At 45.1% G+C, this 23,568-nt stretch overlaps 1 protein-coding gene across 22 annotated transcripts in view; it reads right to left on the bottom strand.

Moving 5' to 3' along the window:
* LOC310659076 (uncharacterized protein) overlaps positions 1-16,192 on the bottom strand; it is a 60,194-nt gene extending 44,002 nt beyond the window's left edge. For 3 of the 22 annotated variants that reach the window (XR_014502622.1, XR_014502623.1, XR_014502624.1), the window contains exons 1-3: positions 15,814-16,083; positions 14,783-14,955; positions 13,160-13,298 (exon numbers count right to left, since the gene is read on the bottom strand). Coding sequence is in view for 5 of the 22 variants with exons in the window: in XM_083402056.1 (XP_083258182.1) it covers positions 8,965-10,890 (1,926 nt within the window). In the remaining 17 variants the exon portion in view is untranslated. Of the gene's footprint in view, positions 1-8,597; positions 11,790-12,758; positions 13,299-14,777; positions 14,956-15,813 lie in introns of those variants that run through there. The other 19 variants (XR_014502618.1, XR_014502619.1, XR_014502620.1 and 16 more) reach the window with 15 other exon arrangements.
* Positions 16,193-23,568: the final 7,376 nt, after the last annotated feature.

Below are 23,568 nucleotides of genomic sequence, written 5' to 3'. Positions count from 1 at the left end.
CTCCCAGGAAGGCACCTATCTGATAATGTAAGGAATATAATTGACATTTTGGAACTTTTACAGGAAAGAATAAACACAAAAGCAGCTTTGGTATTTGTGGACGCGGAGAAAGCCTTTGATAACATTTCTTGGGGCTTTATGAAAAAGAATCTCCATAGTATGGGGGTAGGCCAAGAGTTCGAAAATGGTATAGGTGCAATCTATTCTGAACAAAAAGCAAAATTAATTGTTAACAATGTTTTGACTGAAGAGTTCAGAATAGAAAAAGGAACACGACAAGGCTGTCCTATTTCCCCTCTGCTTTTTATATCGGTCCTGGAGGTGCTGCTGAATATGATTAGAAAGGACCAGATGGTAAGAGGGATACAGGTCGGAGTTAAACAATTTAAATTAAGAGCATTTGCAGATGACTTGGTTTTGACATTGCAGGAGCCAGAGTCCAGTGTGAAGAGGGTTTTAGAACTGATTCAAGAGTTTGGTCGATTAGCAGGTTTTAAACTCAACAAAACAAAAACTAAGGTTTTGACAAAGAATCTAACAGAAAAAGAGAAAGAAAGGTTTCAGAATGAGACAGGTTTGACAGTGGTGAAAAAAGTGAAATATCTGGGAATTATTATGACTTCAAAAAATGGGAACTTATATAAGGATAACTATGAAAAATGTTGGATGGAGATAAAAAAAGATCTAGATATATGGTCTAATCTAAAACTCTCACTGTTAGGTCGTATTGCTGTGATAAAGATGAATGTATTGCCAAAAATGTTATTTTTGTTCCAGACATTGCAGATTATTGATAAAATGGACTGTTTCAAGAAGTGGCAGAAAGATATATCCAGATTTGTCTGGCAGGGCAAAAAGCCAAGAATAAAATTTAAAATACTAACAGATGCAAAGGAAAGAGGAGGCTTTGCCCTGCCAGACTTGAAACTTTACTATGAAGCAGCAGCTTTTTGCTGGCTGAAAGAATGGCTACTTCTTGAAAATACAGATATACTGGATTTAGAAGGATTCAATAATGCGTTTGGGTGGCATGCTTACTTATGGTATGACAAGGTTAAAGTTCACAGAATGTTTAAGATTCACATTGTCAGGAAAGCATTGTTTAATGTATGGATTAGATATAAGGATTTCTTTGAAAACAAGACCCCAAGGTGGTTATCTCCGATGGAAGCAAAAGCAGTCAAAAAACTCAATATGGAGGCCAATTGGCCAAAATATTGGGAGATACTAGAACAAGATGGAGATAAATTGAAACTGCAGAGTTTTGACAAATTAAAAAGTAAAGTCCGTGATTGGCTCCATTATCATCAGATAATGGAGGCATATAAATTGGATAGAAAAATTGGCTTCCAGGTGGAAAAATCAAAATTGGAAACAGAATTGTTAGAACCCAAAACTAAGATATTGGCAAGAATGTATAATCTGCTGCTGAAATGGAATACACAGGATGAGGAAGTGAAATCAGTAATGATTAAATGGGCACAAGATGTGGGTCACAACATAATGCTAGCCGACTGAGAACGGTTATGGACCACTGGGCTAAAGTTTACGGCATGTAATGCCCTAAGAGAAAATATTATGAAAATGATATACAGATGGTACATAACACCAGTCAAACTAGCAAAAATTTACCATATGCCCGATAACAAATGTTGGAAATGTAAAGAAACTGAAGGTACCTTTTTTCACCTCTGGTGGACATGCCCAAGGATTAAGACCTTTTGGGAGATGATCTATAATGAACTGAAGAAAGTATTTAAATACACATTCCCGAAGAAACCGGAGGCCTTTCTCCTGGGCATGGTCAATCAAGAGGTACGTATGAAAGACAGGATATTTTTTATGTACGCCACAACAGCAGCAAGAATACTTATTGCAAAGTATTGGAAGACACAAGAATTACCCACGCTGGAGGAATGGCAGATGAAAGTCATGGACTACATGGAATCCGCAGAAATGACTGGCAGAATCAGAGACCAGGGAGAAGAGACGGTGGAGGAAGATTGGAAGAAATTTAAAGACTATTTACAGAAACACTTCAAGATTAATGAATGTTAAAATAACACCAGATTGAATGTATAAGGTTATTGGAGTAAAACTTTAAGGATCAGAAGACCCAACATCTTAAGTTCTAAGCATTGAATAAGCTATATTAAGACATTCAAATCAGAAAGGAGGTTAAACATGACAGAGGGAAGGGATTTGTTGTTTAATTGTATGAATTGGAATACAGGGAAGGGAGACTTGGGGAAGTCAGAGAAGCAAGTTAATGCAAGACCAATATGAAGATAAGATTCTTTTTATTTCTGTTGTTTGTAGTATGTTATGTTTGTGTAATTTTGTATGTTTTTGGTGTATTGTTTGTTGCTTTTGTTTTGCTTTGTCGTCCTTTATGCAAAATCGAATAAAATATTTATATATATATAAAAAAAAATATTTATTTTTTAAAATAATCTTTTTTGATTTAAATTACATACATATGCAAAGAATTTGGAATCTCATACTGCAAAAAGAAAATTAAAGAAAAAACGAAGAAGAAAAAAGGAAAGAAGAAAATACAGAAAAAGAAAGAAAAAGCAGATTTATGTGCATGAAAAAAGTTAATCTTTCTAATTAAATGAAAAAGACTTCTGACAAAACGAGTCTTCCAATCATTCTCATTGTACTGTTTATACTGCCATTGTTTCTCCCCACAGTTTTATAATCTTTGATATTGTTCCGGTCTACTCCACAAACAGCATTTGTTGTGTTTACAAGTATCACTCAAGTTCTGCTAATATGGTGTGGTTGGTATAATATGATCTTCTATAATCCTCAAATATTCTCCCTTCTCCAAGTATTTTCTGGTTCAGTACTCCTCTGACTCTTCCCGTCAGTTTTGCTAGTTGTAACTATTCTAACATGAGTAGATGGCTTCTCTTGGTGATGTCCACAAGGGTATTTTTGGCTCAAGCAGTCCTTTATATTTATTCCAGATTTTACAGTTCACGATTTTCTTATCACATGGCTCAAAAATCCCCTGTGGACCTTCACTTTTTTTTTTATAATTAATTTTTATTCAATTTCCAATAAACATTTTATCCAAATTTAACATTTGCTTTGTACATAAACATCTTTTGGACTTCCCTCAGCCTATCTGACAATTCTCCATATTCTCACATCTCACATTTCTTAAATTTATATTGCACTTTACCACTCTTAATCTTAACCTATCTTTCAAACAACATTTCAATCAGTCTTTTTCACAAAGCTTCTTTAAAGCCAACAAGCGTTAGTTGCTCCTCACATACATTTTTGATATATTCTGTGAATTTATTCCAGTCCTCGGAAAATCTCTGATCGCGTTGGTTCCTTATTTTCCCAGTAAATTTGTCCATCTCTGCATATTCCATTAGCTTCATTCTCCTTTCTTCCTTGGTCGGCATTTCTTCCTGCTTCCATTTCTGGGCCATCAAAATTCTTGCTGCTGTCACTGCATATCTAAACAATTTCACATCATTCCTTCTAATTTCATTCCCTATTATTCCTAATAGAAATGCTTCTGGTTTCTAAATAAAGGTATATTTCAACATTTTCTTCATCTCATTATAAATCATTTCCCAGAAGCATTTCACTTTCTTACATTCCCACCACATATGGTAAAATGTTCCCTCTTTTTCTTTACATTTCCAACATTTGTTACTGAGTTTATACATCTTACCAAGTTTCACTGGTGTTACATACCATCTGTACATCATTTTCACTACGTTTTCTTTTATTGTAGTGCACGCAGTGAATTTCATTCCCTCTTTCTACAATTTTATCCATTGATCAAATTGAATATTATATCCAAAATCTTTGGCCCACTGGATCATAACCGACTTCACTTCCTCGTCTTTAGTATGCCACTCAAGTAATAATTTATACATTTTTGACAAAACTTTAGCATCATTATTCAAAATTTCCTGTTGAAACCTCGATTGCTTTTCTTGAAAGCCTCTTTCCAACAATGCCTTTTTAAACATTGCATTTATCTGATGGTAATGCAACCAATCATTTACATTTTCCTTCACTTCTTCATATGGTTTTAGTTTCCATTTATTACCTTCTTTTATTATCAAATTCTCATATGTAATCCCTGAAATATTGACCTTTCTTACACTCAAAATCTCCAATGGTGACAGCCAGTATGGAGTTTTAAACTCTAATAGGTTTTTATACCTATTCCAGACCTCAGTCAACGGTCCTCTAAAGATGTGGTTTTCAAAACCTTTATGCACTCTGTTCTTTTCACACCATAAATACGCGTGCCACCCGAATCTGTTGTCATGCCCTTCTAAATCCAACAATTGTGTGTTTTCTAACTTTATCCATTCTTTCACCCAGCAAAGACACGAAGCTTCATAATATAACTTTAGGTCTGGCAGGGCACAGCCTCCTCTTTCTTTCACATCCGTTAATATCTTAAATTTTATTCTTGGCTTCTTGCCCTGCCAGATATATCTTGATATTGTTCTTTGCCATTCCTTAAATATTGTCACACCTTTAATTATTGGAATTGTTTGAAACAAAAACAACATTTTCGGTAACACGCTCATCTTTATCGTTGCAATCCTTCCCCAGAATGATAATTTCATTCTTCCCCACACCTCTAGATCCCGCTTAATTTTATTCCATATTGGTACATACTTATTTTGAAACAAGTCAATATTTCTGGGAGTTAACATAATCCCTAAATACTTAACTTTTTTAACCACATTCATCTCTGTTTGTTGCTGTATTCTTTCTATTATTTCTTGGTCAATGTTCTTAGCCATTATTTTAGGTTTTTTCCTGTTTAACTTAAAACCGGACTGGTTTTTGGTCGTTTATTTTCAGCCCCAGGCCGGCCATAGATTAATCTAGCAAAAGACCCCGGGGTGGCCAGGAGCAGCTCATGCGGACGTGAGTCTAGGAATGGAGAAGATTGTGGGCGGGATTCTCTGAAACACCCAGCAACCCAGATTCTCATCCTTTGCTGTCTCTTTTGCTTACGGTCTTCACTCCCAGCCTTCCTGGCAAGAGGTACCTAGGAGGGGGAGGGGAGAACGGGAGACTTGGGGTTCTGCAATTAGAGAGGCAATTAGCTGCAAGGGGAGAACGCCAATCAAAGCTCCCATTCCCTGTCGGGGAACCTAAGATCTGAAACTTTTCCTTTTTCCCCAGGAAGACGCCCCAAGGCTGGTCCAATGGCCAGTTTGGATAGCAAGGGACGTGGGCTCGGTTTCCGATTTCTCTTTTTCTCGTAAATGCAGCTGCACCGGCAGCACCAAGATCCGGAAGGAAGCAACTAGTGCGCGTCAGAGCGCAAGGGTGTTTCCAGTTCCTTTCCATTCTCTCTGGAGCAGCCGGATTTGGCACTGGGCTGCCAGGCGTCCAATGGAAAGGGACTCTTTTCCCTAGAGTGTAAGAGGCAGAAAAGGGTGCTGGGACCCCATGGTAAATAAAGGGAGGGAGAAGGACTTTGTAGAGAAGACGAACGACTGTCAGGTCAGGAAAGACCTGGGAAAAGGCTAGCGGGGTTTTGTTTTGGCTTTGGTTGAAAAATGGGATCCCCACATTCTAAGAGTTCTAACCGCCAGACTCAAAGGCATGTGCTGGTCGCAGCAGGAGGGGGAGTCTCCCTGGATGCTTCAGCAGCCGGCCTCCTCTGGGTCTCCTGGCCCCCTCCTCTCCTCCCTCTGAGCCTGAACTGCTCTCTGCCCCAGACTCTTCCCGCTCACTAAACCCTGTTTCCTCCTCAGCTTGCAACATCTCCCCTTCCGGTCTGCTCCCTTTTCTCCCTGTTTCGGCTCATCGCCATCCCACCACCAGTAAGGCAGCCCTCCTTCTGAAACACCAAGAGAGTAAACAGACAGTTCTTTGAATGGAGAGGAGCAGAAAGCGGAGTCCCCTCAAGATCAGTATTGGGACCTGTGGCTTTTCAACTTGTTCATAAATCATCTAGACTTAGGAGGGAGCAGGGAGGGGGCAGTTTGCTGATGGCAGTAAATTGTCCAGGGTTGTTCAAACAGAGAGAGATTGCAAGGAGCTCCAAAGGGACTTCTCCAAATGGGGTGAATGGGCAGAAAATGCAGTTCATTATCAATAAGATTAAAGTGATGCATGTTGGGACAAAAAACCAAACACCTGTTAATATCATGTACAGGCTCATGGGGTCTGAACTGGATTTCCCTGTGTGCTTTAGGAGACCAGGGGAGAGGGGAGCTGGTCGCAGCAGGAGGGGGAATCTCCCTGGATGCTTCAGCAGCTGGCCTCCTCTGGGTCTCCTGGCCCCCTCCTCTCCTCCCTCCTCTCCTGAACTGCTCTCTGCCCCAGCCTCTTCCGGCTCACCAAACCCCGTTTCCTCCTCAGCTTGCAAAATCTCCCCTTCCGGTCTACTCCCCTTTCTCCCTCTTTCGGCTCATCCCCCCACCAGTCCCCAGGCTCTGAGCCTTCTTCCCTTGTGGGTCCCCCAACTGGTGCCTCCCCCCCCCCACCAGCCAGTCCATGACAACAGCAGCAGCTACAACACTGTGGTCCTCTGGTAGGAAAACTCCCAAGTAGCATGAGTGAATAAAAACTTCTGGGATTATGGAAAAATACTATCTTCCTCAAACCCCAGAATGAGCAGGAGCTCTGGGGTTGCCCCATGGGGTTCATGAGTGAAGATGGGCCCCCCAGAAGATTTCCCTGGTACCTGCAGCCCCTCCTTCCCCCTCTTGAAATTAGGCTGGGGGGGGGAATCCCCCATTCAATTTCACTATTTCAAGTTTTCTTCAGAACGCGCAGGAGGCAGCGATGATGTTCTGGTGAAGAAGCAGTGCTTGGAGATCGGGGGGGGGGGGGGTGACAGAGTTTGGTGCAAAAACCAAAAGTACTTTCATCTAAAATTATGCTCACCATTGTGAGATGCTTTTAGGAATGATTTCCTGCTGAGTTCATTGCTCAGAGTGGACCCTGAGAGGAAGACGTCCCACACTCCATACATCTAAATGGGTTCTTCCATGTGAGAGTCCTGGGATGTTCCTTGATCACTCCATTATAAATAAAGCACTTTTTGCAATCTTTTCATTTAAACTGCTTCTCCTCTCTGAGTTTGTTGATGGTTTGTAGGGTTTCAACTCCTAAAGTTCTTTCTGTCCATAAGTCTGTTGATTTTGAACTTCCACTAAGAGTGAACCTCTATCTATTTCCTGATATTTATATAGTTTGTCTTTTGTGTGAGTTTGTTGACATAAATCAAAGGTTCCACTCTGACTGAAGCTCCTTCCTCAGTCCATACATTTAAATGGTTTCATCTCTGTGTGAGTCTGTTGATATTGTCTAAGGCTTCCACTCTGAGTGAAGTCCTTTGCACGCTCCATGCATTTAAATGGTTTCTCCCCTGTGTGAGTCCGTTGATGTTGTCTAAGGTCTCCACTCTGACTGAAGCTCTTTCCACACTCCATGCATTTAAATGGTTTCTCCCCTGTGTGAGTCCGTTGATGTTGCCTAAGGTCTCCACTCTGACTGAAGCTCTTTCCACACTCCATGCATTCAAATGGTTTCTCCCCTGTGTGAGTCCATTGATGTCTTCTAAGGGTTGAACTTGAACTGAAGTCCTTTGCACACTCCATGCATTTAAATGGTTTCTTCCCTGTGTGAGTCCGTTGATGTTGTCTAAGGTGTCCACTCTGACTGAAGTCCTTTCCACACTCCATGCATTTAAATGGTTTCTCCCCTGTGTGAGTTCGTTGATGATTTCTAAGGTGTCCACTCTGCCTGAAATCCTTTCCACACTCCATGCATTCAAATGGTTTCTCCCCTGTGTGAGTCCGTTGATGTATTCTAAGGCTTCCACTATCACTAAAACTCTTTCCACACTCCATACATTTAAATGGTTTCATCTCTGTGTGAGTCTGTTGATATTGTCTAAGGCTTCCACTCTGACTGAAGTCCTTTCCACACTCCATGCATTTAAATGGTTTCTCCCCTGTGTGAGTCCGTTGATGTATTCTAAGGCTTCCACTATCACTAAAACTCTTTCCACACTCCATACATTGAAATGGTTTCTCCCCTGTGTGAGTCTGTTGATGTCTTCTAAGGGTTGAACTTGAACTGAAGTCCTTTGCACATTCCATGCATTTAAATGGTTTCCCTCCTGTGTGAGTCCGTTGATGTTGTCTAAGGTCTCCACTCTGACTGAAGCTCTTTCCACACTCCATGCATTTAAATGGTTTCTCCCCTGTGTGAGTCCGTTGATGTTGCCTAAGGTCTCCACTCTGACTGAAGCTCTTTCCACACTCCATGCATTCAAATGGTTTCTCCCCTATGTGAGTCCGTTGATGTATTCTAAGGCTTCCACTATCACTAAAACTCTTTCCACACTCCATACATTTAAATGGTTTCTCCCCTGTGTGAGTCCATTGATGTCTTCTAAGGGTTGAACTTGAACTGAAGTCCTTTGCACACTCCATGCATTTAAATGGTTTCTTCCCTGTGTGAGTCCGTTGATGTTGTCTAAGGTGTCCACTCTGACTGAAGTCCTTTCCACACTCCATGCATTTAAATGGTTTCTCCCCTGTGTGAGACCGTTGATGATTTCTAAGGTGTCCACTCTGCCTGAAATCCTTTCCACACTCCATGCATTCAAATGGTTTCTCCCCTGTGTGAGTCCGTTGATGTATTCTAAGGCTTCCACTATCACTAAAACTCTTTCCACACTCCATACATTTAAATGGTTTCATCTCTGTGTGAGTCTGTTGATATTGTCTAAGGCTTCCACTCTGAGTGAAGTGTTTACTGTACTCCATATATTGAAATGGTTTCTCCCCTGTGTGAGTCTGTTGATGTGTTCTAAGGTTTGAACTCGTACTGAAGTGCTTTGCACACTCCATGCATTTAAATGGTTTCTCCCCTTTGTGAGTCCGTTGATGTGTTCTAAAGTTTGCACTCTGAGTGAAGCTCTTTCCACACTCCATACATTCATATGGTTTCTCCCCTGTGAATCTGTTGATGTTTTTTAAGTGTTACACTCTGACTGAAGTCCTTTCCACACTCGATGCATTTAAATGGTTTCTCCCCTGTGTGAGTCCGTTGATGTGTTCTAAGGTTTGAACTCGTACTGAAGTGCTTTCCACACTCCATACATTCATATGGTTTCTCCCCTGTGTGAGTCCGTTGATGTGATCTAAGGTTTCCACGATCACTAAAACTCTTTCCACACTCCATACATTTAAATGGTTTCTCCCCTGTGTGAGTCCGTTGATGTGATCTAAGGTTTGCACTTGAACTGAAGTCCTTTGCACACTCCATGCATTCAAATGGTTTCTCCCCTGTGTGAGTCCGTTGATGTGTTCTCAGGCTTCCACTATCACTAAAACTCTTTCCACACTCCATGCATTTAAATGGTTTCTCCCCTGTGTGAGTCCGTTGATGTGATCTAAGGTTTGCACTTGAACTGAAGTCCTTTGCACACTCCATGCATTTAAATGGTTTCTCCCCTGTGTGAGTCCGTTGATGTTGTCTAAGGTCTCCACTCTGACTGAAGCTCTTTCCACACTCCATGCATTTAAATGGTTTCTCCCCTGTGTGAGTCCGTTGATGTTGTCTAAGGTCTCCTCTCTGACTGAAGCTCTTTCCACACTCCATGCATTTAAATGGTTTCTCCCCTGTGTGAGTCCGTTGATGTCTTCTAAGGCTTCCATTATCACTAAAACTCTTTCCACACTCCATACATTTAAATGGTTTCTCCCCTGTGTGAGTCTGTTGATGTCTTCTAAGGGTTGAACTTGAGCTGAAGTCCTTTGCACACTCCATGCATTTAAATGGTTTCTCTCTTGTGTGAGTCCGTTGATGTGACCTAAGGTGTGCACTCGTACTGAAGTCCTTTCCACATTCCATGCATTTAAATGGTTTCTCTCCTGTGTGAGTCCGTTGATGTTGTCTAAGTTCTCCACTCTGACTGAAGCTCTTTCCACACTCCATGCATTTAAATGGTTTCTCCCCTGTGTGAGTCTGTTGATGTCTTCTAAGGGTTGAACTTGAACTGAAGTCCTTTGCACACTCCATGCATTTAAATGGTTTCTCCCCTGTGTGAGTCCGTTGATGTATTCTAAGGCTTCCACTATCACTAAAACTCTTTCCACACTCCATACATTTAAATGGTTTCTCCCCTGTGTGAGTCCGTTGATGTGATCTAAGGTGTGCACTCGTACTGAAGTCCTTTGCACACTCCATGCATTTAAATGGTTTCTTCCCTGTGTGAGTCCGTTGATGTTGTCTAAGGTGTCCACTCTGACTGAAGTCCTTTCCACACTCCATGCATTTAAATGGTTTCTCCCCTGTGTGAGTCCGTTGATGATTTATAAGGTGTCCACTCTGACTGAAATCCTTTCCACACTCCATGCATTCAAATGGTTTCTCCCCTGTGTGAGTCCGTTGATGTATTCTAAGGCTTCCACTATCACTAAAACTCTTTCCACACTCCATACATTTAAATGGTTTCTCCCCTGTGTGAGTCTGTTGATGTGATCTAAGGTTAGAACTATCACTAAAGCTCTTTCCACACTCAATACATGTATATTGTTTCTCCCCTGTGTGAGTCTGTTTGTGCAATTTAAGGTTTCCACTCTGACTGAAGTTCTTTCCACACTCCATGCATTGAAATGGTTTCTCCCCTGTGTGAGTCCGTTGATGTGATCTAAGGTTTGAACTATCACTAAAGCTCTTTCCACACTCCATACATGTATATGGTTTCTCCCCTGTGTGAGTCCGTTTGTGCAATTTAAGGTATCTACTCTGACTGAAGTTCTTCCCACATTCCCTGCACTTAAAACATTTTCTCTCTACGTGAGTCCGCTGTTGTGTTCTAAGTTTTGCATTGAAACAGAAGCTCTTTCCGCACTCCATACCTTTAAATGGGTTCTTTCTGTTTTGTGTTCATTGATGTGAGCTATGTGTGCTCATTCAGTGAAGCATATTCCACATTTCACAATTTTAATGGCTATTTCTAATGAAATGAAAGGTGCCCTGTCCCCTGCAATTCTGTCTTCTCCACCACCTTTTTCAGAGTGGGCAGAAAGGAAATCCTGTTTGGGTTTCAGGAAAGAAAACACAGGGGGGAAAGGACACATCAACCGCCATTAGCACCTTCTCCTATTTCAACATCCCCTACATTCTCCCATGTCCCCCCCATGTTCCCACTTTTTGGGAAATGAAAATGGTATAATGTCGAATGATAGTAATGCATCAGCAAACTTTCATAATCCTCAATCATCTTTAATATCACAGAATGATCTTGGAATACCGTTGTCCTGTGGGACTGCCTTTCAAATCAAGTGGCTGCCCCCATTTCCACCTCTAGATCTTCATGAATCACCTGCACAGTCCCGCTGACCTCAGGAGGTCCATATGGACCATTTTGGGAGACCCAGGCCTTCATCTCTTCCAGGGACTGTGGTCTGGGTCAGTCAGAGAACTAGTGAGAAGGCTTGGTGCTTGGGGTCAGCTGAATGGGTGCTCAGGGAAGCTCCTGTTCTCGGAGATGGACCTCTGTCTACGTGCCTCACATTGCATGGAGAGAGCAGGAGAAGCAGAAGGAAAGCACATGGGAAACACCCACCCCAATGGTTCTTTATAATGATGATGTGCTGCCTGATCCTGTGCTTGTCTTCTGATAGAGGACTATCCTAATCTGGCACTGAAAAGCAGGATATTCAAGGCGAGGAGATAACAGTACTTAATGGTAGGTAGACATATTGGTCTGACACAGTTGAAGTAAAAAAGTAACAAAAATGGTCCAGTAGCACCTTAGGGTCTTAGGAGAAAAGCAATAACAAACCTAGACAGCGTCTTAAAAAGCAGAGACATTACCTTGCCAACAAAGGTCCTGTCAGGGAACTGTCATCGGAGAGGAGGCTCCAGAGGGATGGCGGAGAGGGTCCCAGCAGGGAGAGAGGTAGCCCATCTGCGGGGGAAGGAAATCAGCGTAACACCAGTGGAGAAGGGGGGCAGATGGGGGAATCGGAGAGGGGGCTCCAGGACTCTTCGCCGGAGACCAGCAGAGAGGGCACGAGTGCTCCACTGCCCACACCCACTTTGCGCAGAAGACTTCCGCGCAGGCAAAGTAGGAGGAGACTGGGCGTCAAACAGCTTCTATGCTGGAAGAGGTTCAAGAAACGCCCACTGACGGATTCTGCCAGCGACTGAGGCAGCCACGAACTGAAGGCTGTCCAGACAGAAAGGGTTCAACCAGGCAACCTAGCCAGGAGTAACGGCAACTTACGCTCGAGCAACCCCAGAACCATTACAGGTCCGTATAGTTAAAGCTATGGTTTTCCCAGTAGTGATGTATGGAAGTGAGAGCTGGACTATAAAGAAGGTTGATCGCCGAAGAATGGATGCTTTTGAATTCTGGTGCTGGGTGAGACTCTTGAAAGTCCCGTGGACTGCAAGAAGATCAAACCTCTCCATTCTGAAGGAAATCAGCCCTGAGTGCTCACTGGAAGGACAGATCCTGAAGCAGAGGCTCCAAGACTTTGGCCACCTCATGAGTTGAGAAGACTCCCTGGGAATGACCCTGATGTTGGGAAAGATGGAGGGCACAAGGAGAAGGGGACGACAGAGGACGAGATGGTGGGACAGTGTTCTCGAAGCTATGAGTTTGACCAAACTGCGGGAGGCAGTGGAAGACTGGAGTGCCTGGCGTGCTCTGGTCCAGGGGGTCACGAAGAGGCGGACACGACTAATCGACTAAACAACAACAACAACAACAGCACCTTAGGGACCAACTAAGTTTGTTCTAGGTATAAGCTTTCGTGTGCTTGCACACTTCTTCATATAGTGATGGGTAGTGGGAGATGGTAGTAGGAGTACCCTTCTGAGAAAAACCCCACCCCACCCTCCCACAATATACAAGGGTCTGGTGACATCTGTGTCGGTGTATCTGAAGAAGTGTGCATGCACACAAAAGCTTATATCTAGAACAATCATAGTTGGTCTCTAAGGTTCTACTGGACTATTTTTAAATATTTTATTTCAACTGCGTCAGACCAACACGGCTGCCTACCTGCATCTAGATGTCATGGGGTGTTGGGGAGCAGTAGTTCCTCTGGTGGGGGACATGTCCTTCTGGGGTCATTTTTCCACCCTTGGTCCCCACCCTGCACTCAGCTCTCACCTGTGGCTTCCAGAAGCTGTCAGCATGCAACAGGGGTTCAAGCAACGGCTTCAACCGGCCGGCTAAACCAGGTGAGGATAGCTGATGGGTCTCAAATCCTTGGGGGGCTGGGGAATTCTGCTGCACCTGAAGTCAAGCCCTGGTGGATGGAGAGGAGGAGAACAACCGTGAATCCCACAGTCCAGAAGGCAGATTCTGCCCGTGCGGAAGAGGAACGTGAAGGGCAGGTGGGGCACGTCCACCTGGAGGCTTGTTATCTAGTCCCAGGGTTACTCTGACATTGCATTGTATAGAAATTGCAGTATTGAAATGCGCCTGCTCCCACTTCCTATTCTGATATTACTCTACTCTGCTTGTCTGTTTCTTACTTGAGTACTGTTTTGGTAGGCTAAGTCAGGGTTTTACTGTGAGTTACATTTTGCTATTTTTTGGGTCCTGTTATGCTTATCTGTCTTCAGTAATAAATTTCTCAGCTGAATTCTTTTTTGGTGCCTCTGTGTTTTTTCCTACTCTGCTAACTATACATCGATCATTATGGAGGAGCAAGATCTGCAACCTAAAGCCCTCAGCAGCCTCGGCCCTGTGGACCTGAAGGAGCATCTTCACCCCCATCGCTCAGTCCGGACAGGGAGGTCCGCCTCCGAGGGTCTTCTGCTGGTTCCCTTGCTGTTAGAAGTGAAGTTCCAGGGAACCAGGCAGAGGGCCTCCTGCCCCATGGAATGCCCTCCCTTCAGAGGGCAAGGAAGGAGGCAACCATCTGACATTTAGAAGACAGCTGGATCAGGAGGTTTTTAATGTTGGATGTTTTACTGTCTTGTATATGTACTGTACTGTCGGGAAGGTAAACGGCATTTCCGTGCGCTGCTCTGGTTCGCCAGAAGCGACTTAGTCATGTGGCCACATGACCCAGAAGCTGCACACCAGTTCCCTCAGCCAATAAAGCGAGATGAGCGCCGTAACCCCAGAGTCGGCCACGACTGGACCTAATGGTCAGGGGTCCCTATACCTTTACCTATATGCAGTGGCGTAGCGTGGGTTGTCAGCACCCGGGGCAAGGCAAGTAATTTGCGCCCCCTAACCCGGGGATTTTAGCACTGTGAGTGCGCCCCCCCCCCCAGATGTTGCGCCCGGTGCGGCCGGCCCCCCCTGCACCCCCCACGCTACGCCACTGCCTATATGTACTGTAAGCTGCCCAGAGTGGCTGGGGGAAAAGACGAATACTAGAACTTCTAGAGTGGTACCTCAGGTTACAGACGCTTCAGGTTACAGACTCCGCTAACCCAGAAATAGTACCTTTTGTTAAGAACTTTGCTTCAGGATGAGAACAGAAATCGCGCGGCAGCAGCAGGAGACCCCATTAGCTAAAATGGTACCACAGGTTAAGAACAGTTTCAGGTTAAGAACGGACCTGCAGAACGAATTCAGTTCTTAACCTGAGGTACCACTGTACTATCATTATTATTATTATAAGATTTTTTGTAGTTATTTTGGAATTTGTACTGCAATATTAGCTTATGAAATATTATGGGTGGAGAAAATCACAGGGTTGCCGTAAACTATAATCCCACCCACGAACGCTCATTCACATACAGTCTGTAAATTTGGGGAGGACACACACCTCACCTGTGCTAATACTGGCAGTCTTTGGCCTGCACAGGCACACCCGGTGTGTAGAGCCTCCAGCCCCAGGCACTGTCTATCATGAAAATGGGTCCTTTGACTGGGAAGATTCATGCAGTCGCTGTCATCCGATGATGATGGATTGTATCTCAGCTCGTCAGTCACTCTGACATTGCCTACAAAGAATAAGAGGAACAGAAATGCTTTTGAGGTGCAGCTTCTAAATCAATCCTGAGAGCCATTCCATGGACTCTGCACCCGTTTCTGATGACAGGTGCACATTATCCCCATCCTCAGTGGAAAAGACAATAAAGATGGAAGCCTGGGAGAGAGGAAAAGGTTTCTGGCTGCTTCCTGGGTGGGATTGCGGAAACCAAGAGCCGCTTCTGAGAAGGCCTCCCCCCTCCTCTCGGGATTTCCTCTCCTCTCCAGGGGGAGCAATGGTTGGACTGGGCAGAATTGTTGCGTCTGGACAGGGCAGGGGCTTGTGGGGTGGAAGGAGGATGGAGGTTGCAGGAAGGAAGGGTGGGGGGACAGGACCCCCCACTTTCCATGGATCCCTCTGGTTGCCTTGAAGGGGGGGGGGCGATTCCTGGGCGGGAGGGAGAAGCCAAGGCGGCCCCTCCGGAGATTCCCTAAGGAAGCCACGATGGAGACCCCCCCCAAAGACTGGTCTTCCTATCTCCCCCCCCCCACCAATGCTGCCCTTCCTTGCCCCGGGGTGCCCCTCTCCTACCCCCAACCTTGCCCCCCCCTGCACCCAGAGGCCCCCTTGGCTCATCCCTCGCCATCTCTCCCTCCCTATTGCCCCCCCCCAAGACGAGCCGGGGAGGGACAGGGGGGTCTCTATCCCGGCGCCTCCCGCACCCCTTAACCCTTTCCTGGCCCGCTTCTCCGCGCCCCGGGAGTCCTCGTGGGTGGGCGCCCCATCTCCGCCCCTTCGCAGCACGCGTGCCGGGATCCAGGCCCCACGGAAGGCGCTTGGGCAGCTGGAGGGGTCTCTGGGTCCTTTCCTCCCCCCGCGACCCCTTTACCTCTTTGTCCTCGCTCCCGATTCTCCTTTCCTGCAACATCCACGGGGGGGGGTCCCCTGCCTCCTCCCTCCCCTTTCCGAAAGCGCCCCTCTAGAGCTACGGGGCAGAGCAGCAATTCGGAGTGGAAGCTCCACTTGCGGGAGAAGCAGGCAGGTTGGGAGGGGGCTCACCCCCCCATTTCCGGAGCAGAAGCCGGATTGGAGGAGGAGGAGGAAGGGGTGGGATGTTTGGGGGCGGGATCTGGGGCTGTGGGGGCGGGGTGAGAGGAGGATGTGCCGGGAGGGGAGGGAAAGAATTGAGGGGGGGGAGGGAGGTTCCCCCTCTACCGTCTTCCTTCTGGATCAGGAGGGCGGGGGAGGGGCTGATCCCAGCAATCCAACAGCAATGTCACAAATGCGTTGTGCCTGGAAATAAGATCAGACTCCGAGTTCATGTTTTGGCAACATGACAAGTCTGTCTGTCCACCGGGATGCCCGAGGATTCCTGCTCGCTGCCTTTTCCTGGCCAGCCGGAGAGATCCCTGGAAAGGGTGGATTTCTTGACTCCAGAATCCATCACCGCAGACCCGTTTCATTCAGGCCTAGAGACCTGCTCTTTGCACAAGTCTGCTTGGATCATGTGGATCATCAATGGATCATATCTGGATCATCCATGATGCCATACCCATCTCACGGAGGGGGGGGGGGCTCAGGAAGAATCTCCTGCCACGTGACTGGGGGAGTCTGGAGGCTGACGGGGGTCAGACAGGGCTGCTGTTTTGCTCTCTGTACTATTTCAGCTCAGGTTTTCCTGGCAGAAGTTCTATTTCATCACGAAATGGGTGGATACATTGAGGAAACGGGGCTACGTTGTAAAGAGGCAAACGTGTATACTTTGTTACCATCCAGTGAGTTGTCTTGCAAAGGCCATTTGCAGAAAGGTTCCGATAAGGAAAATTCTGGGTTGAGAGTCTACTCAGCAGCCCAGCTCATCGGAGGACAAGTCCGGTGCGGGTCCGTGCGGTCAGTAAAAGAAGGAAAGAAGGTGCTGGCCATTATTGTTTATTCTGGTGCTGGTGATGTTGGTGAGAAAAATCAGAGTATATGAAAATATCAAAGTTATCCCTAGGGGATATCATCAATTTGTCCCTTGGCACTGGACATTCCCAGGGGAATTGAAGGAGGCAGTGATGCGCCCGCTCTTAAAGAAAACATCATTAGATCCCTTAGATCTATCCAATTACTGCCTGGTTTCAAAACGTCTGTTCCTGGGTAAGGTGATTGAGAGAGCGGTTGCTGAACAACTTGGTGGATTTCTAGATGAAACATCAGCTCTGGATCCATTCCGGTCCGGCTTCTGCTCTGGTCATAGGACCGAGACGGTTCTGGTTGCCCTACATGATCTCTGCAGGCAGCTGAATCGAGGCGGGTCAGGGCTACAGATTCTTTTAGACCTGTCAGCAGCCTTCAACATGGTTGGTCACTAAGTTCTGGACCAGTGCCTCACCGACATGGGGATCCAGGGCACAGTCCTTCAATGGCTGCACTCGTTACTTTCTAGTCAGGGACAGAGTGTGGTGCTGGGGGGGGGACTGTCGTTGCGCCACTCCTTGGTGTGTGGAGTGCCGCAGGATGAGTTACTCTCCCCAATGCTTTTCAACATCTTTATGCGCCCCCTCACCCAGCTTGTCCAGAGTTTTGGGCTGGGCTGCCATCAGTATGCTGATGACACCCAACTCTATCTGTTGATGGATGGCCATCCTGACTCAGCCCCAGACACACTGATCAGATGTTTGGAAGCTGTGGCTGGATGGTTACGTGGGAGCCGGTTGTAGTAAAATCATTCAATGACAGAGGTCCTCTGGCTGGGTCAGGATGATATGGGATTGGGGGGCCAACTCCCATCTCTTGCAGGGGGGTGCAGTTAGTGCCAGCGCTGTCAATTAAGACTTTGGGTGTAATTTTCAACGCCTCCCTTTCTATGGAGGCGTAGGTTGCAGCTATAACAAAGGTAGCATTTTTCATCTCCGCCAAGCTAAGCAGTTGGCTCCTTACCTTTCTCGCCCTGACCCAGCCACTGTGATCCATGTGGCGGTCACCGCCAGGCTTGATTATTGTTACTCACTCCAGCGGGTGCAGAATGCCGCGGCAAGACTCCGTACAGGGTCCTTGCCTTGGGATCACATTCACCCAGTGCTATACCAGCTGCACTGGCTCCCGGTGGAGTACCTACGGGACCCCTTCTCCTGGTATGTCCGAAGAAGGACCTTACGGTCTACAAATAAAAACATCTTGGAGATCCTGGGCCGCAGGGTGGTTAGGCTGGCCTCGACCAGAGCCAGGGCTTTTGCGGCCGTGGCCCTGATCTATTGGAATGCTCTGTCCCAAGAGACTAGGGCCCTCTGGGATCTGACATCTTTCTGCAGGGCCTGCAAGACGGAGCTGTTCTGCCTGGACTTTGGCCAAGGCACAATCTGACCCTCCTCTCTCCTTCTGTAATCTTCCCAGAACTCTAACCCTATGGTTGCCATTAATTTGATTCTTAATTGATTCTAGAATGTATTTGAATTAATTGACTCCGTGATTTTATGTACACTAGGCTATTTCTACCTGTTGTTAGTGTCAGCTTCGCCCTTGAGCCAGTGCCACCGACTGGGCTCAACCACTTCAGCCCTGACTGGGCCAGGCGAGCTGGGGTAGCACTTCCAGAGACCTTCTTCTGCAGGAACAGGTCTAAGTGCTGTGGACTCACAGAGTTGTGGGCACCAAACTCACTTCCAGAAGACAGCCATGCACAGCAGAGTACAGCAGAGCATAAATCACTCGGGTGACAGTGCTGAAGAATATCTTCTTTTATTCACTACAGCTACTGTACTATACAAGCTATATACAAATGGAGACTCTGGACTGCGCTGAGTGTTACAGCTGCTTTCTGCAGCGACCTTATCTACACAGAGATAACACTCAGTCTCTCCCTTTGAAGTGAGGCTGGAGCGGAATAAGTAGCTAGCACAATCCGCCCCCTCCTCTCTGGAACATCAGCAGATTCTTGCAATGGGAGGGGTGAAATATCCTCAGTTAGCCACTCTGATCCCGGCTTTGGCAGGGGACGGTGGGATACAAATAAAATATTATTATTATTATTATTATTATTATTATTATTATTATTGGACAAAAATCATATAAACTTAGGGCATTTGCAAACAACCTGGTAATAATGATAGAAACCCATTGGAAAGTATACCAAGGGTGTTCAACAAGATTAATCAATTTGGCCAAGTCCCAGGTTTTAAATTGAATAAAAATAAAAATAAATTGTTGGTAAAAATATGAGAGAACAGAAGAAAAATGAGTAGAGACAGATAACAGAGCTGGGGATAGAAAAGATGGTGAAATTTTTTGGAGTGTGGCAGACAACAAAAAATATAAACATTTTAAAAGATCATTATTGGTAATGAAAAATTCTGGGGTGAGAGACGACTCAACAGCCGAGATCATCGGGGTGCTGGTCCCCCACAGGTCCATGTGGTCAGTAAAGGAAGGAAGCTCCAGCAAAACAGCAGTCAGTAGACCATGATCCTTATTGTTGTGCAACAGGTCTCCACCCGAGTAAGGGGTGACCCCCCTCTTTTAAAACAGAATACACTTTGAGCAGCATCACTGAGACATCATCACTACATCACTAGCATGTCACAAATGGGGAGGGGTCTACAAGGGTGACACAAGTCCAACATTAGTTCCCTTTATCAGACCCCTTTTCCCTTCCCTTTAACTCCCCATCACCAGAAGAACAATAAAACTCTTGACATCTCCTTGCCCTCAGGACTGGTCTGGAGATGGGCTTTCAGAACACCTGACTTGCTCAACTGCCTCTGCAGATGTCTATTGTTGCCCCCCTGGTCACTCCCTGGGTGGGGGGCCGTGTCTGTGCTCTCACGCTTGGGGGATTATGGCAAGATTCCCTGTTCCTGCTGCCTGTTAGAATTCCAGCTCCGTGATTGCAGTCATGGGATTGTTGTCTGTCACATGACGGTGTATGTTTTGACTCCACAGAGTGGGAAATGATGGAGACAGGATGTTTGTGTTCCTGTGTTCCGTGAAGTGGGACTGTTGTCCTTTGTTCTCTCTCTCTGCTTTCTGATGCTAGAGAGAGAGGGAGCCACGTTGCAGTGCTCCGTGTGTGTTTAGATGTAAATAAAGTAGATTAGCCAAAATGCTGAGTTGCTGAGCTTTGTTACGCAAACTGCAAACACTCTGCAGATGCCTAAGTGTGCCGATGTCTGTTGGCATCGGTCACTGTGATGTTTGGGAAGAAGAAAGCTTTTGAAGCTCCCGAACGAACGAGCAGGAGGGAGAGAACATGCCAGTCGGGCATGTGTCTCTACCAGGGTCCTACTCGAGTGTAGGATGAGCGCCTGACACTGCCGATGTGATTTCCTGCTTCTTGGTTCATGGCGGGAGATGAAGCCCAAATTCCCCTTTCTTTAAGGGTCAAAATGGCGTTGGAATGAGGAGTCAGTTAAAGTATGGATTTTCTACAAATTTATAAAGCTAGGTATCTTCCCCGAGCTGTCAAGTCGAAAGGATACATTCAGGCATAATATTTGCAACATTATCATCATCATGGCTTTCCCAGTAGCCAAGGCCGTGTTAAAAAGTAGGCTGTGGGACATAGATCTCCAGGAACTAATCTCAGCTGCGGAAAAAACATGGTCCCCTCTTTATTTTCGACTCTCTAGGGTGCAGGAATTTAACCTTAATTATTTACAATTTTTGTTTAACCTGCAAGAAAGAAGGGCTTTTTCTCTGCCTAGGTTCAAGTGTAATCCTTCTAACCTCCTTTGGGGCAGGTTTGTGGGTTTGGCAGAAGGAGATAGAATCTGCCCATGCGATGCCCACCTGGTGGAAACTCCAGCTCACATGGCCCTTAAATGCAAAATCTATGATGATCTCCGCCAACCATTTTTAGACCACCTATGCATTCCAACCTGGAAACCAGAGAAGGAGGTTGTACGCTTCTTATTCCAGGGGAGAGACCAGGAGCTCCCCAAGACAGTAGCTAAGTTCCTCTATTTGATTTTTTTGTCGCCAAAGTAGGCTACAGGATCCTGCCCTTGCTGGAGAGATGAAATAGATTGCTTGCCTCTTCTTCCCTTTGGCAAATGACTGTACTGTTGAAATGGCGACGAGATCACACTGGCCTACTTATTCTGAATGTTTGTAAGTGATGCCAATAAAGGTTTGATGATTTGTAACATTGCAACAACTTTAAAGATGTGGGTCCGTCTTGTCATTTCCATAACAGTGCAAAAAAATCACAGTCACACACACACACACACACACCTGTCTTGCATGTTTGAGTAGAGCAACTCCAGGGCCTGAGCCAAGTAGCAGCAGAGTAGGGGCCATGCGTAGAGCAAGTCCCACGCTGAGGTCAAAAACACACACAGAGGCAGCAGGACTTCTTCAGTAATAGTTTACTGAGCTTTCAAAGCATACAGTCCTCACTGGGTCCCCAGTGAGGCACAAAACTTAGCTCCTGAGAGCAAATCCAGTGTCAGCAGTAGAAAAATACAGCACACAGGATATCTAAGTCAGGCACACAAACCGGCAGAAGGGAGCAAGGGAGGAAAGAGGCTGGAAGGACACAGGGCAATGTGTTTTGTCAGGGAATGGTCTGAAGATGAATATGAGGGAATCCATTCTCTGTTCCCCCCCCCTTCTTCTTTTATTTCAAACCCAAAAAGAAACAAAGTACAAGCATCAAATTCAAAATCCATGTTCGTATTCTAACATAAGCCTATTACATAGAGTACGTAAATTAAAATATACATAATTACTCTAGGCTTCCTTTTGCTATATGTAAATACAGCGTAGTTAGAAAATTTATATTATAAATCATATTATAGATTCCCACACGCCCCCCCACTCCCCTTCACCCATGTGTGACCTCAGTATTTTACGTCTTCCATCTTGTTGTATTGTTATAGTTTAATAGTTATTCAATTAATTCTATTGTTCTTTTCTTGCTTACCCCTGCACATTTTACCCATTATCTATTAATATTTCAATTCCGGAACAATATTTTTTTATGTATTCCTTCACACCATCCCACTCTTTGTTTATTCTCTGATTTGAGTGGCCTCTAATAAGTGCCGTCAATTCTGCCATTTCTACAAACTCGCAATTTGTTTTGCCATTCTAATAATGATGGGTTTTTCCCGCCTTCCAATTCTTTGTGATCAGTATTCTGGCCGCTGCAGTTGAGTAAAGGAATACATTTTTCTTCTCTCTGGGGATGTCATTAGATATTAGGCCTAACAAAAAGCCTCTGGTAAAAGAAATCTTAAATCATTTTCTCCATTTTTCAAAGCAATGCCAACTTTGCCTAGCATTTGAAAAAGAAACATTCCATACATATAAATGGGTTCTCCCCTTTGAAGGTCCCTTCATATTTCTTAAACATTACATTATAGCTAAAACACTTTCTGCAATCCTTCCATTTAAAGTGCTTCTACTCTTTGAGTTATTGATGGTATGTAGGGTGTCAACTGTTAAAGTTCTTCCTGGCCGTGAGTCTGTTGATGTAGGACTTCCACAAGGACTGAAGCTCTGTCTACTTTGCTGACGTTTATATGGTTTGTCTCTTGTGCAGGTCCGTTGATGTAATCTAAGAGTTGCATCGTAACTGAAGCTCTTTCCACATGCCATACATATTATATGGTATCTCCCCTGTGTGAATCCACTGATGTTTATTGAGGTGTCCACTTGTTCTGAAGCTCTTTCCGCAGTGCATACATTTATATGGTTTTTCCCCTGTGTGAATCCGTTGATGTGTTTTAAGGACTCCATTCTGACTGAAGCTCTTTCCACACTCAATGCATTTAAATGGTTTTTCCCCTGTGTGAGTCCGTTGATGTCTTCTAAGGCTTGCATCGTAACTGAAGCTCTTTCCACAATCCATACATTTATATGGTTTCTCCCCTGTGTGAGTTCGTTGATGTCTTCTAAGGGTTGCATCATAACTGAAGCTCTTTCCACAATCCATACATTTATATGGTATCTCCCCTGTGTGACTCTGTTGATGTGTTTTAAGGTATCCATTTTGACTGAAGCTCTTTCCGCACTCAATGCATTTAAATGGTTTTTCCCCTGAGTGAGTCCGTTGATGTCTTCTAAGGCTTCCATTATCACTAAAGCTCTTTCCGCACTCCATACATTTAAATGGTTTCTCCCCTGTGTGAGTCCGTTGATGCATATTGAGGTGTCCACTCTGACTGAAGCTCTTTCCGCACTCAATGCATTTAAATGGTTTTTCCCCTGTGTGAGTCCGTTGATGTAATCTAAGGCCTGAATCGTAACTGAAGCTCTTTCCACATTCCATACATTCATATGGTTTCTCCCCTGTGTGACTCTGTTGATGTGTTTTTAGGTTTCCATTTTGACTGAAGCTCTTTCCGCACTCAATGCATTTAAATGGTTTCTCCCCTGTGTGAGTCCGTTGATGATTTCTAAGGTTTTCATTGAAGCTGAAGCTCTTTCCGCACTCCATACATTTGAATGGTTTTTCCCCTGTGTGAGTCCGTTGATGTCTTCTAAGGTTTTCATTGAAGCTGAAGCTCTTTCCACAGTCCATACATTTGAATGGTTTTTCCCCTGTGTGAGTCTGTTGATGTCTTCTAAGGGTTGCATCGTAACTGAAGCTCTTTCCACACTCCATACATTTATGTGGTTTTTCACCAGTGTGAGTTTGCTGGTTCAATTTATGGTCTGCATT

Source organism: Podarcis tiliguerta, assembly GCF_965153285.1.
Source record: "Podarcis tiliguerta genome assembly, chromosome: 10".
NCBI classification, from domain to species: domain Eukaryota; kingdom Metazoa; phylum Chordata; class Lepidosauria; order Squamata; family Lacertidae; genus Podarcis; species Podarcis tiliguerta.
The sequence above is the reverse complement of the archived record's forward strand: the minus strand, read 5'-3'. Positions and strand labels throughout refer to the sequence as shown.